General features: G+C 39.7%; 1 protein-coding gene across 13 annotated transcripts in view; it reads left to right on the top strand.

Moving 5' to 3' along the window:
- Window positions 1-1,055: 1,055 nt before the first annotated feature.
- The window catches only part of DMGDH (dimethylglycine dehydrogenase), a 53,829-nt gene continuing 39,367 nt past the window's right edge, over window positions 1,056-15,517 (top strand). For 3 of the 13 annotated variants that reach the window (XM_032474925.1, XM_032474885.1, XM_032474859.1), the window contains exons 1-6: window positions 1,063-1,489; window positions 1,656-1,787; window positions 2,389-2,585; window positions 4,552-4,646; window positions 6,468-6,632; window positions 9,358-9,562. In XM_032474925.1, the coding sequence (XP_032330816.1) occupies window positions 1,389-1,489; window positions 1,656-1,787; window positions 2,389-2,585; window positions 4,552-4,646; window positions 6,468-6,632; window positions 9,358-9,562 (895 nt within the window). In that variant the 5' untranslated portion in view covers window positions 1,063-1,388. Of the gene's footprint in view, window positions 1,490-1,655; window positions 1,788-2,388; window positions 2,586-4,547; window positions 4,647-6,467; window positions 6,633-9,357; window positions 9,563-15,517 lie in introns of those variants that run through there. The other 10 variants (XR_004317898.1, XM_032474930.1, XM_032474876.1 and 7 more) reach the window with 10 other exon arrangements.

Genomic DNA, 15,517 nt, shown 5'->3' with positions numbered 1-15,517 from the left:
AAAATCTAACCCATTTCAATGAAGCTAACCATGTTAAGAATCAAATTTAATCTTACACATCAAACAAAACACTGGTCCACAATTTGGGTGTTATGGGTTAGTTTCTCTAACTCCCACATCCCATTTGTCATAGGGTTACACCACATGTATCCATTTAACACATCTCACATATGTCCCCCCAACCTTACTGCCCCCTGGACGACTGAAATGGTCTCTAGTTCACTCCAGCTCACTCTAAACTATCTTCCATTGCTGCCAGAGCAACGCCTTGCCTGCCCTTCTCTTATCTGTGATGACATCCTCCTTTGTATCCTGCTTACCTTCATACAACCTCTGTTCCTGCATCCACCACCTGTACCGCAGCACCTGGTTACTTACCTGCTGCCTCCGTTTGGCTGTAAGATGCTTGAGGCTCAGGTGACATCTTGTCTCTGTCCCTACCACCTCATAAACACCTAACAGCCGGGCTCTTCATAAACTACACCACGAGTTAGCAGACAGGACTGTTTTGAAAATGTCACATAGCTCACATATGCTACAAGTTTGGTCCTGATGAGGAGGAAAATAATGATACTCTTTAACAGAAAATTAGCTAGGGTTTCAAGACAATTATAGTGTAAATTTTGACTGTGCCCTCATGATGCCAAGTAAAGGTAAAACATTTTGATCTGTCATCTAGATGTTTGTCTGACATTTTAATTTTTGCCAGTTTTCTAAACAGCCATTAGCATGCATGAGGTCCTGGGTTCAGTCCTCAGTACCTTCGTTAATAAAAAAAAAAAAACTAATTTCCTCCCCTCCCCCCAAAAAGTTAAAAAAATAAAATACAATTAAAATAAAATTATAAAATTTATAAAATAAACATAAAAAATATAGACAGTCCTAGAATGACAGAGGACTGTGTCAAATAAAAAGCACTGTAAATTATTTGCAGTATTTTCATATTTTCATTCCACCCTCTCTTTCAGTTTGGCAGTGACTCCGCCTCAGATCTGATCGTGAGCTCTGAGAGGTATTTATGCCCCCTTTTTGTAGATAGCAGTATCTACACCTCTTGGATTGAAGATCTGGCTTCAGGGCACCTCTTCATACACAGCGAAGACCAACTTTACCCTGTTGCAAGAAGCTGCAGAGGCTGGCTAGGGTCAGAGTTGGAGCCCCGCGGCCAGGAGGGCTGAGTAACTCCCGGGATCTCCCAAACTCACCTTCTTAGCGCCGGGGCCTCTGACCGGTGCCATCGGGCCACGGCTGTGCGGGCGCGCGGTGGAGGGTAGCGCGCGGGGCCAGGAGCCCGCCCCTCGCCCGGGGGGAGGCTCCCACCGCCGCGGCCGGCCGACTGCTGCCCTCAGAGCAGGGGCCCGGCCCTCGCCCTTGGCCCGGGTCTCGCCATGTTGCGCTCAGGCGGGCAGTGGCTGCGGGGCCTCCGGCTGCCCCGCTTCCCGCCGCGGGGCACCCCCGGCCGCCCGCGCTCCGTCTGCAGCCGCGAAGGGTGAGTGGGGCCGGGTCTGCTCGGAGACCTGCGGCTGGGCGGCTGCGGGGTGCGAGAGCGGGGCCAAAGCGGTCCCCAGGTTAGGGGCGCCTCAGACCCCCAGAAATGGGCATTGGGATTTCTTCTTGAATTACTTATGTTTTCTTTTCCATGCCCAACCGTCCAGAGTGAGAATATCAAAGGGTTTCCGGTGCCAAGACTCTCCTATCCCAATCCCCTTACCCAGTCGACTGCTGGCAGTGTCTTCTGTATCTATCCGGAGATGGTCTGTGGGGAGGCAAACACAGGTGTATATACGGTCTGTGGTTTACTTATACCTTGATTTTTACAGTATGTCTTGGAGAAGCTCATGATCTAACTAGGAAGACCCTTATACAAATAAACATATCAAGCCACCGAGCAATAATTATAATTAGAGAAGTAGGTACACAGTGAGAGGAAGTTACACGAGGAAGAGCATCGTATTCCATCTGGCTCTCTTCAGCCTGGGACACATTGGAGGGAGGAGGTGATCCAAGATTTATAGATAATGAACTTCATGATGAGTATGGTTTTTTATGGGATAAAATGATTATAAGTGCTTTTAAAGTAAACTGAGAAAAATATTCTCTAGATTATTTGAGGAAAGTCATCTGTTCACAATTATTTAGCTCTGTTAGTTATTTACAATGGGTGGGGATTACTGTGGAATGGGGTTCAAATGCCTCCCCCCACAACTGGGTTGCCTAAGTTAAGTTTAGGCTCCTCAAATGATTAAATCAGTACATGGAAATCTCACAGGAACTAGATGTTAAGCACTAGAGGAATAAGTAAGGAGAAGTGCACTAGTCAGGAAAACAAACAAAAAAACTGTAACTATCACAGCCTAGTAAAGCCACCATTAAAAAAATGTCTTCCAGAGAGGGAAACCCACCCTCATCTGCAGAAACACAATGGAAAGACAGAGCAGAAACAGTGATAATTGGAGGTGGCTGTGTTGGTGTGAGTCTGGCTTATCACTTGGCCAAAGCCGGCATGAAAGATGTGGTCCTCCTGGAAAAATCGGAGCTCACTGCTGGATCTACCTGGCACGCAGTAAGAAAGACACCCCAAAACTGTTACGGGCACTGAATCATGCACTAGTGAAATTGATTTCTTTCCCATTCATGGCTTCCCACTGTGACTTCTTTAGACTGAGCCCCCTTTCCATAGTGTGTTGCCGTTGGTGTACTTCAAGGGGGGGTGTGGTGATCAACATTTATGATATTGATAATCTTAAGAAGATAATCTTGAACATATGGCTTCTGGATTCAAATCCTAGCTCTGTCATTTTCTACTTATGTGACTTCTGGCAAGTTACTTAAGTTTCCATTTCCCGATGTGTAAAATGGGAATATTAATAGTACCCACCTCATAAGGTTGTGATGAAGATTAAATTAGTATGTGTAGAGTTACTATGGTAAGTGTTTAGTAAATGTTGGCTTTTGTATTAAAGGATAGTGGCTGTGTGATCCTGAATACAGGCCTGAGACCTTTACCTCTGTTCCGCTCACCTGGCTTTAGTGGTCCTTCTATATTTATTGATTTATGATTTTAATTTAGTGCTGATGGACAAGAGACCATGAAATATTAATAGGATGTTGGGCTAAATGTTTTGAATGAGAGTTTTATAAAAACAAACCCACGTGACCCTCTCAGATGAGAAATCATCATCTCATTCTATGAAAATAGCTTTCTAGGGTGGGGACGAAGAGGATTGTTACAATTCTGATAGTCTGGCTTAACCTTGGTTAGTCTTGAGGATCTTGAGGAGTGGATGGTGAACAGAACCCTGGGCCCGGGCTCGTGAATATTGATTTTCTCAACTGACTCAAGATAGATGGAAGACAAAATTGGGGGTTCTCTAGGAGACACCTGAAGGTCAGAGGGTCTCTATTATTGAACTAGAAAAGTTCATATCACACTAGATACCAAGATGTAAAGAAGGATGGGATGTTTGGCTGAAAGTTAGGGAGCCCCACTCACAGTTGCATCTTATGGGGCTGTGCAATGAGAGCCAGCATTTTTCTCCAAAAAAGTAACCATGCATATGTCCACATACTTGAACAAGCACTTGATGCACAGCTGAGGATTCTGGTCCATAAAGGATGACTGATGAACTTTAAGGGGAGTGTTTTTAAGTTCAGGAGAACCAAATGCCCACCAATGCCCACCACTACCACAGAGGAACCTTATAAATACTCCTAAACCAATTTTATTTTAAACAGATTGTGTTCAGATGTGCTTTCCAGGATAAATTAGCTGCAGAATGAGGAGGCCAGACACTTGACTGAGAGAACCTGCTTCATATAATTGCTTAGAATTCTTTGTCTGGATACCACATTGCATCTGCCAGAGTTGATAAAAAGGGTTTTGGCATACAAAAGCTAGATATTTTCCTGAGAGTGATTATTCAGTATTTATTCAGCAAATATTTGTGGGGTACAATCTACATGCTCATTCATCAAATGGATTATAAGCTATGACAAATGTCTGTTCACCCATTCACCAGGCTCTAATTCCCAGGAATTTTCCAATTCTTGGATTTTGGAAATTTCAAGAAAGGGAACAGGAGGGCTGCTCCACTCAAGGAAATAGTGGGGACTGGGAGAAGGAAAAGTCTTTGCTTGTTCACAGTCCTTATCCTTCGAGGAACACACATGTTTTGCTAGTTTGAGTCCACATTGTACACCATCCCTTCATATTCTTTCCAATGGCATATATTTCTAAAGTCATTTAAGTCATCCCGTTTCTTCACCTGTTGTCGCATTTCTGAATCTGCAAACATCCCTTGCCCGAATAACTTTTAGGGACTTAATGTATATTATGTTTGTTTCCTGGCTCTCGCATTACTTACGTGGTTCAGATGGGTTTTTAGAACGGTCACAAGCCTTGTGCAATGTGTGTTCTCATCCCAAAGGACTGGTTGATGATTCTCAGTTTCTTGCCAGCAGTAAATTACTTCTTAACAGATAAACCATCAACATTTTGAGAATGTTCTCTTTTTTTCCCGGTATTTCCTTTCCTCCCCACTTTTAAGGCAGGTTTAACAACTTACTTTCATCCTGGAATAAACTTGAAGAAAATACATTATTATAGCATCAAACTTTATGAGAAACTGGAAGAAGAAACTGGACAGGTAAAGGCATTTAACTTGAAATTGTCTTTTAGGTCAGTTTCTCAAAGATACGTTAGATTTCTGAAGGATTTTGATACCATCATGTAGAGCTGTGTGCCCTGACATCAGTGGCATGTGTTGTGTTTAATGTGGTGGAGGATTCTAATGAGCATTTAAGATAAGAACCTCTGGAGACTGCTTCACAATCAATTTGACTTCTTAAAGTGTTATCCTATGTAATTACCTGCTTTCTTGATTTTTTTAATGAAGAAGAGAATGAAAAGCAGCTTTCAAAAATATCTTTAGTCAGCTGCTGTATCTAGACACTAAGAAATCAGAGCCTTCCAGCACTGGATTGCCAGGGATCTGACAAAAGTACGTGACGTATTGTCAAATGGCTTTGAAAAATACTTCACCAAAAGCCCCTCACTTTTATTTTTGTCTCTTCTCATATATAATGGGACTCTCAAAGTGGCAGGCAAGGAGTACCCCTAGACTAAGACTAAAGTCTACTTAAATTAAAAAAAAATATTTGTTTATTTATTTTTTGAGCTGTCTAATTTATTTTGCACACTTTTTAAATTCCTCTTTTTTGGGTTTCCTTTTTTTGGGGGGGGGTAATTAGGTTTATTTATTTATTTTTTAATGGAGGTACTCGGGATTGAATCCAGGACCTCATGCAGGCTAAGCATGTGCTCTACCATTGAGCTGTATCCTCTCCCCCTCTACTTAAATTTTTCATGCTATTTCTCTTGCCTAAAACCATCACATGGCTCCTCACAGTCTACAGGACAGCAGCCAAAGATGAAGGGCCTTCATCAGCTGCGCCCTGCCTGCCTCTCCAACATATTCTCTTGCCAGTCTTTGCCCTCCTCAGATGCTTCAGCTCTTCTTAATGATGTACAGTTCTGGAATGTACTGGGCTCTCTGCCTGAAACAGCATTCCCTCTGGCCCTCATTTCAGCGTTCACTCTCCACCCTTCCTAAGGGTCATCCCCTTTGAGAGGCTGTCCTTGATTCCCCCCACCCAGTGGTCAGGCAGTGCTGGGGGCACATCTCTGGGTTCTAAGACCATGTGTGCACACCCTCTTATAACACAAATCTTTCTTAATCATGGTTGTTACTTTACTAATTGGTCTTCCCTACAAACCATGGGCAAGTTGAGGCGAAGGACTGCATCTTATTTTGGGGGGAGGGAGATAATTAGGTTTATTTATTTATTTATTCATTTATTTATTTTTATGGAGGTACTGGGGATTGAACCCAGGACCCTGTGCATGCTAAGCACACACTCTTCTGAGCTATACCCTCCCATCCAAGGACTGCATCTTTGATCTGTGTCCCCGACGGCCTCGCTGAGTGCTTGGCCAACTAAAGGACTTCCATACCTGCCAAATGAGTGTTTATTTCAATTCACACTTAATTTCATCACTACAACATTCTGATTCTTCACGTCCTTCCGCAAATCCTTTGTTTTCCTTTTTTTTCTACATAATTGTCTTTCACTCTGTGCGTGAACACTATCTCATGTTTCTGTAATTATGCATTTAGCTGTGTGCCTTCAGCTGCAGACTATAAGCTCCATCCAGGCAGGGTCTTTGCTTCTCTTGTTCACACCAGCATCTCTGGGGCTTAGCGTAGTGACTGGCATAGAAGAAGCATCTGGTAAATAGTTGCTGAATAAATTTGTCTTTTTATAAGATGCAAATAAGTTATATAATTGCCTCCTTCACTGCATAGTAAATCTCTTTTCTTGACATTTGCGTTTTCATTGTGCTGGAGAAGAACCATGTTGGAGTGCCAGATAATGATTGATTTATTTTGTTGGCATCATTATCACAGGCGGTGGGATTCCATCAGCCAGGTAGTATCAGAATTGCTACAACTCCTGTAAGAGTGGATGAATTTAAATATCAGATGACTCGGACTGGCTGGCATGCAACAGAACAGTATATTATTGAACCTGAAAAAATTCAAGAAATGTTCCCTTTACTCAACATGAATAAGGTATTTATCTTAAGGGCATTTTCACCATTTGTTGACTTTAATTAAGATTAGAAAATGTTATTTAAAAATTTAATTAAAAATAGAAAAACTTTGTGCACACATATTGAATGGCAAAATCAGATGACTCATGCTGAAATTTGGGTAAATTACAAGGTGGGTAATTATGTATGCTAAATAAAACAAAGGTAGTGAACAATCTTATTAGCTTTCTATCTATGACAACTGAGGAAACACTTTCAATACCTCTCTGTGACTGTATCCCCCAGATCTAGAGGTTTCTATACACAAACCTTCTGTTTGAGGAATGCAGAGAAAACAATAACCTGATGTAGTAAATGTGTGAATAGAAGGCCTGTGTTACTAAAATTGTTTTTTACGAAGTCAAAGGTAGAAGTACATGTTATATTGCTACACAAATGTCACCTGACTCATGGCTGTACTACCCTGACAGGCTCTGTGTCAGGTATTGACCTAGTTTTAACCAAATCTGGCTGGAAAAATCCACTTGGGAATTTAGTGTCTTTTTGCTGGGTGATAATCCCATTTGAATAATAACAACGACTAATACTACACTACCTCACAGGACAGCACATGCTTCTGTACTAGGCGTGATGCTAAGCCCTTTACATGTATAATCTCATTTAATCTTCACAATCATAATAGAAGCTGTATATTATTACTAAACAGGAAGCTGCAGTTACATAGCGAGCCCAAGCACATCCAGCTAGAAAGAGCTGGAGCAGAGATTTGAAGCCAGGCTCTCTGACTCCTTTGTACGTACTACCTAAGGGTACAAGGTGGGGCTGTTCAGGGAAACAGAGGCTTGTGTTCCTCCCTGGTGACTCCTGCAGTGTCGCTGATCCCTGAGGGTTCATCGCATTGATCTGGGACTTGGGTCTGTCTGCCCTGGTGAGTCTTTACAGGCTACTGGCCCTCCCTTGTCTATAGTTTTGTGTGATGTCAGCATGGTGGCCGATTGGTGTTGGATTGCATTGTCTGCATTGAAATTCTGCCACTACTAGTAGGTAGAATATTCTTAGATCTGTTTGTATGTCAATCTTGGAATGCTTTGCTGGAAGTCCTCACCATCAGAGATTTTTCTGAAGGACATTAGTCAATGAAATGTGTGAGAAGAGTATTCTCTGAATCTAGGCAGGGTGTCAAATCAAACAGATGGTCACTGCAGGCGGTCACATGGTCACTGTGTGAGGACATATCCATTATAAAACACCAATGTGACATTTGGAAATCTACTGTAAATAGCAAATTCCATTAAACTCAAAAGTCTGTTGCACTAAACCTATGATAAGAGATTGGATTAGTAATCCAAAACTTCCCACAAAGAAAAGCTGGGGCCCAGATGCCTTCAGCGGTGAATGCTACCAGACATTTAAAAAAGAATTAAGATAATTCTTTACAAATTCTTCCAAAAATAGAAGAGAAGTGAACCCTTCCCAATTTATTCTAGGAAGCCAGAATGTATTGCTATGCTACCAAAACTTGACAAAGACATCACGAGAAAAGAAAGACCTGTATATCTTATGAACATAGATGCAAAAATTCTCCACAGAATACTAGCAAACTGAATTCAGCACATATAAAGAGTATTATTTAGCATAGCCAAGTGGAATTTGTCCTGGTTCTGCAGGGTTGGTTTAACACCTGAAAACCAATCAGTGTAATACATCATATGACTAGAGTAAAGGACAAAAACACATGATCATCTCAATAGATGCAGAAAAAAATTTGCAAAAGCCTCTTGCTTGTAGTTGGTGTTGGAACAGATCTTTGTTGATGGATGAGACCGAACTATACTACTTCAGTGCTCACTCCTTGTTTCATCTGAGTTTAATTCTTTGTTTCCCCCACAATGCCTACCCTCAAGCCCATGCACAAAGTAGGTATTTAAGAACTAGTTGTGGAATGACTAAATCAAGTATACATTTTCTTGACACCAGATATATACTTAACATGTGTATTTATTAATAATATTAAATAATTAAATATAAATAATTGATCAACTAGTATTAAATTTGAAAGCAAATTTCAGAAACCAAAATAGTAATGCCTAAACAAGAAAGACTTTTATTTCTTTCATTCAGGCAGTCCAGGGCTTGAATGCAGACTCTTTTCCGTGAAGATTTCAGGCCTTCTGGATCATTGCTCTGTTATTCGTAGCGTGTGACTCTTTTGTTCTTATTTCAAGATGGCAGCTAGAGTGCTAGCCATCATGTCTGCGTTCCAGACAGCAGGATGGAGGAAGGAACAAAGAAGAAGGGGCAGAGGGCATATGCCATTGTCTTTTCTAAATGGTTCATGGAATCTGCCATGTGACACTTTTATTTGCATTTCATTGACCAGAACTTAGTAGTAGTTTCAGCTATCAGGTAGAACTAATAGTTGCCAACTATTGGAAACTTTTTGTTCTTAGTGGTCATGTGTCTAAATAAATATTTGTTTTCTATTGCTATGCTGGGGAGAGGAAAATGGATCTTGGAGACAATTGCAAGCCTCTTTCAAATAGCCTGTCTACTTAACTCTCAGTGTGAGTCCTACCTAGGTCTGAGCTTGGAAATGAGGGGAAAAACAGTGGAGACTCAGCAATCTGATGCCATGATGCATTTTTAAAGTCCAGTTTTATTAAACATTTGCTGGAAGGATATATTTACACTGAATGGATATATATTCATTCATTTGAATATTGCCTCCTTTATGATCAATTTAGATTTTAGCTGGACTGTATAATCCTGGAGACGGTCACATTGATCCTTACTCTCTAACTATGGCCCTGGCTGCTGGGGCTAGGAAATATGGTGCTCTTTTAAAATACCCTGCCCTGGTGACTTCTTTGAAACCCAGGTCAGATGGAACATGGGATGTTGAAACACCACAGGGATCTGTGAGAGCCAATAGAATTGTGAATGCTGCAGGTAAGTGTCATATTTTCTTTAAGTAGTGAGTTCTTTTCCTAGTGGCAAAGAAATAAGATATCTAGGCATGAAGTAATGTCTTATACTATGAATGTTGTTATGAAACACTGTGATGCTCCCCTGGTGAACATTTTGTCTGTTTCTAAGCTACAGAGCTCTCCCTCTATCACTTTGCTCTTGGTATGTGAGATACGACTTTGTCCTTGGTTTTCCATAGCAAGTTGGTATTGTTCTCTGTGAGACATTTTATTCTGCTCCAGATCATGTTTTGCCAAATTATGCTGCTTTTTCTTTCCTATGTTCACTGTTTCAGTAATAACCAAATTCTAATGTTCAAATTCATGAGCAACCTCTTTGCTCTCAATTTGCTTTTTAGAGCAGATTTGATCATTTGTGTTCTTTCTCATCCATTTTGATTACTTGACTTTATTCAAAAAACTTTTTAATCCTTTTCCTTTCAGTGTATTTTTAAATATATTTCATAATCTTTTCTTTGGGTTGCTCTGTTACAATTTAGACTCAGAGTAGTGGAGGCAAAAGGGATATTTGAGAGAATCTAACAACTCACTCATTTTCCATTTGTGGAGACCAAGGTCCAAAAAGGTTCTGCTAATTGGCAAAGTGACCGTTACGTCAGAGCCAGGACTTGGATCTGGGTCTTTTGATCCTTGAGTTAACACGCTTTCTAACAGGTCATTTTGCCTGTAAAATAATTTTCAAATATCACACATAAAAAATAAATTTTGTGCAAATGAAAATGCTTGCATAGTCTAAATTGGCCTAATAATTTATATTTATCTACAGTTCGTAATGGTCAATTTAGAGCCTAAAATAAACATGAGGCAGCTACTGACTTTCTCGTGGTCTGCTCTTTGAGTCATTGCTTAAATTTATAAAATAAAAACTGTCTTTATTATTTATAAAATCAGATGATATGCTACGAGGACATGGCAGAAACACGTACCCTTAAGATTCTTTCTTCTAAATCATAACTTCTGATTGGTGTTATTTTTTTTTAACAAGGCATTTTTAATGGTCCTGGAAAAAGTCATATGTCTTCAATATTTAAGAGTTTAAGTTAATATTTCTGAATCTTTCTAACCCATGACCCACATTTAAAAACCATAAAAATATTTGCCTTCTTTTATATAATTTGAAATTCAAAATAATGTAAAATGACTTGCCTAAAAAATAAAAGGGCATAAAACATTGCTTTGTTTTTGAACTTTAGTTGTCCCCCCACCCCAAGGGAATCCCCATCAATTACCCCCTACTGTCCTTGGGCACCCCAGTCTCAATTCTGCTAGAAGACCTAAGGCAATGAAATAATTCATCCTTTTTTTCCAGGTAGTAAGATTTCTTTGTATTCTTGCAACTTTCTTTACGGCCTTATGAATTCAGCCTCTAAAAACATTTGACAGTTTTCACAGTGATAGTAAATACTAAAGAAACATGCCCTGACTTCATATCCAGCAGCCATGGCAGACATTGCTAATTGATCACTGCACTCATTTCAGAGAGTCTTGGACAAATCCTACATTTTTGTTGACACAGTGCTTTGGGCAGCTACATACTCCCAACTGATATTTGGAGAAATAACATAGAAGACTTTAATTTAACACATTTATTTATTGTTTTCCTAAAACGGATAAATATTTATTTGCACAATACATTGCCATTGTAATACATTTTTCCCCCCAAACCATAATCTGTGAGGAATAAGGAATCCCTGAAGAGAAAAAATGATTTCCAAAGAGATCTGACCTAAATCCAGTACACTGGTTACCAGATGAAGTCTTCTGTGCAGCTGTGTAATCTCGTGGGGTGATCGGAGCACGGGAGGACAATACGAGGGGATCCTGCTTCCTTCTTTGCTTGTGATGCCTTTAACTCAGCCACGTCCGAGTTCCCGTCTTTGGGTCTCAATAACTCCAGGCAGCTCCTTATTCAAAGCTGTGTAAAGAACTGGGCTGTCTCAATTCTCAGTTCTTTCTGCATTCAGATCGTATCTCTGGCCCATATCTTTTTTTCCTTTTTCTCTTCCATCTCTTCTTTTCCACTGGACATAAGTTTTTGGAGAAAATCTAACTGATCACGTATTAGTAGTCCATGGAAGGTGTGGAAGGGTATGTGTTTATTTATTTATAAGTCTGTTTTCAAAAAAATCTTAGGAGTTCCCTAAGAAGTAAGCCTCTGTAATTGGGGGTGAAGTTTTGGATATGGCCTCTTCTAGAATTAAAGCTAACAACAATTAATTTTATGAATAGAAGCAACCATCTGCAGACTGCATCATGCTAACACGATTTGGAATTTGTGTCTGATGGAGTGTTCCCCAGAGTTACTCAGTGAGACCAAGTTGTCTCACAAATTCTGTTGAGCCCCTCAAGCAGCTCTGAAACCTAATTACAATAACCAGGATATAGACTTGAAAATATAACCAAAAGATGAAAGATGTGAAGGTTGCTGGTATCTACTCAATTGTACCATAACCTGCTAAAAGTTTCTTTATGTGGAGTCATGACAGAAGGCTGCTGAGTCTTCAGGATATCTGTGAAAAAGAAAGTCTAAAAGTAAAAATTTGTCAGTTTGCTGATGTGTCTCCAGCACTGTCCAGGTCAGTGGGGATCTTTTGACCAGAAACACATTATTGCTGATGGTATGACCTGGGCAAATTACTCATTTGTAAGACGGAGCTAATAATTCCTATCTCAATGAGTTATTATGATCAGTAAATGAGCTAATAATGTAAAGTACCCAGAAAAGTCTTACCACATAGAAAGCACTAAACAAATTAAGCACAATAATGATGATAATTATTGTGATTATTATAATTATTTTCTTGAAGGTCTATGCCCTGGTCTGGGAAACACTAGCATCAGATGTCTCAGCTTCTTGGTACCAGCCTTAGGATTCCCCGCTCCTTTCACTTGCTGTGTAGACATCCAGCATCCATTATGCTGGTAAATTGGCTTCCCAAAGAGCTTTGTTCTCAGTGTAGGTGCCTAAGAGTCACAGTGGGAATTTTCCCAGGTGGTCTGGCTGGGAAGCTGTATTTTAAATAATTACTGCAGGTACTATACTGTCTGCACCAGATGGTCTATAAAATATCTTTTGAGAAACACTGCTGTGTAGGTGTTCCTACAGGAGAGAGAATGTAGGAACCTTATTCTTGAGCAAACAGAGCTGAGGAGCAGTTTCTGGTACTTCTGCCTTCTTGGTGTGCAGTAGGCTACCGTGCCTTTAGTACTGCTTAAACACAGTTTCACTCTACCTTCATTCTGCCCCTACCATCAGGGGCAGCTCAGGAGCAAGGGCAGTAGCTATTTATTATGATGCAAGCTCTTCCTTTGCACAGTGATGAATATCTCTCTTGACCTCATTTTCAATTGACTCATTAAGCCTGAGATAACTTTGTAAACTTTACTTAAGAATTTTCCTAATGTAGTAAAGTCAGAAATGTGATTGGGTCATGCCAACATGAAGCCCAGGGTTCAGCCAAAAACAATTGCTTAACTTTGCCAATACTTTGCATCAGAGAATGTCACTGCATAAACCATCATTGTCCCTGCACCCTTCATTTTAACTCCACTTCTATTAATCACTGCATTTTAAAAAATAGTACCTATTTTCAGTGCTCATTTTTGTTGACTCTTCTTTTCAGTGTTTTTCAGGTGATAACAGTAGATGATAGAGGATTCCTCCACATTTGTCTCTCTCCTCTTTGAACTTAGGCGGGTGGGTGATCTGGCAAGGGTTGAAGTGTAATCCTGGCAAGATTTGGGTTAACTTGCTTGACATATAGAGGAAGAGAATGCTGCCAAACATCACCATCATAGGGGAAAACAGTGTAGAGCTATGGGGTTTGGAACAATGTAGTTATGTGATACTTATGCATACATTTCCACTTTATTTTAATGATTAAATGCATTAATAAGCAGGCAATTAGGCTCAGAAATGTATAAATATGTTTGACTAGGACAAAACTTATTTTCTTCAATTTATGTTTTTAATTGAAACGTATATAGTAAGGATACTGCAGTGATCTGAACTGCTAGTCATAATATTTTGGCTATTTATATTTTAAACTGCGCCAGTGCGTGTAACTAGAACATGTGGCTTTACCATGTTTTCCTACGAAGTCCTGATATTGGTAATTGATATATTCCTACCAGCAAGAATAAACTAAGTCTTTATTAAAAGACCACCAAACAGCCCTAATGCCCACAGGTAAGATTTCTGGTTTGCAAATGGGCACCCATTTCTGGGACTGTTATCCAAGTGTGACCAACTTAGCTGTTAGACCAAAACAAAACAACAGAACACAAGAAACACAGGAGTGATGTTTAGTTGGCACATGAAAGCACATAATCTGGGTTCCTAGGCTCTTTTTTTTTTTTAACATTTTTTATTGATTTATAATCATTTTACAATGCTGTGTCAAATTCCAGTGTAGAGCACAATTTTTCAGTTATACCTGAACATATATATATTCATTGTCACATTTTTTTCTCTGTGAGCTACCATAAGATCTTGTGCATATTTCCCTGTGCTGTACAGTATAATCTTGTTTATCTATTCTACAATTTTGAAATCCTGTCTATCCCTTCCCACCATCCACCCCCTTGGCAACCACAAGTTTGTATTCTATGTCTGTGAGTCTATTTCTGTTTTGTATTTATGCTTTGTTTTTCTGTCCTAGGCTATTAATTGGTGATTTGCATCTAGTGCTGAACTTTATAATGACAGAAACTTCAGAACTCCTTATTAGTTTGAAAAAAAAAAAAAGCAGAGACAGAAATGGTTAAAAATCTAGAGAATGCAACCTCTTAAAGAAATAACTTAAGATTCTCTAGTCATTTGAATGATTATTCAAAATTATTATGAAATAAACAAGAAAGTAGAATCCCTTCTCCCCAAATAATTCATTGATGGGTCAGGTGACCCCACATCCCTGCCAAACAATTATTTTTTATCATTTTAGATTTTCAAATATCCTTATACAAGTGAAGGAGTCTTGGATTTTTAAAATAGTTTTTCTGTAGCAAGAAAGCCAATAAGACATAGCAATTCCAGGGTCTTCCAGTGTAAACTTGAGCCCATCTCTTTCTCTCGCTGGACTTCAGTTCCACCTCTGTAGACGGAAGACCAGCGGGGAGAATCAAGGGTCCTTTCAGCCACAAGCTATCTGGTTCCATCTTTTGCAAAGTAAAAAAATAACATTTATTTCTGCCAAGAACACGGTCCCCATAACACTGTGAAGGATGAAGCATAGATTGTGGAATGACCCCTGCCCCCATTTGTGAGCCCTCCCCACTTCGCTGTGACACCTCCTACCTCGTGCTCTGGACTCCCAGGGCTTTTGTGCCTTTGCAAGAAAGGATCTTACTAACATACTCAAACTAAACTTTTAAAATAACATAGAAAACTTAATGTGCTATCTCTCTCCAAGCATATACATTTCGAAGTTTAAGTTAACAGAACAATTCTGTATTTGTAGAATTTAGTTGGGTGGGTAGAGGGCCTGACCAGCAGGGCTTTATTACGCATGATTATTATGTTGGTCACATCAATACGGGGCCTCTTCCATTGCTTGACCATCCCTGTTCTGCAAGTAAGGTCAGTCCATTACTGTTTTTCTTATCAACATTTGTACATTTTATATATTTGGGTTGTAAATTTTTTCCCTTCAAATAATTTTTTTTTTCTGCCCACCTTTGCTTCTGGGCAAAATACTTTTTCAGGAATGGAGTTCCCTTAGATTACAGTGTCTTCAAAACTCTGGGGTAGCATAAAAGATTGTCTTGTCCTCTCTTCCTCCATTCAGTTTTACAATGACAAAAAAATTTAAAGTTGTTACGACATTCTTTGGACTTTGCCATGAGTACTGAATTCTTCTAAATATTTTCTTTTAATTTAAATCACTGTATCAGTGTCAGATGTGGTACATTTATATAT

The sequence above is a fragment of the Camelus ferus genome, chromosome 3, assembly GCF_009834535.1.
Source record: "Camelus ferus isolate YT-003-E chromosome 3, BCGSAC_Cfer_1.0, whole genome shotgun sequence".
NCBI lineage: Eukaryota > Metazoa > Chordata > Mammalia > Artiodactyla > Camelidae > Camelus > Camelus ferus.
This window is presented reverse-complemented; position numbering and strand designations above follow the sequence as displayed.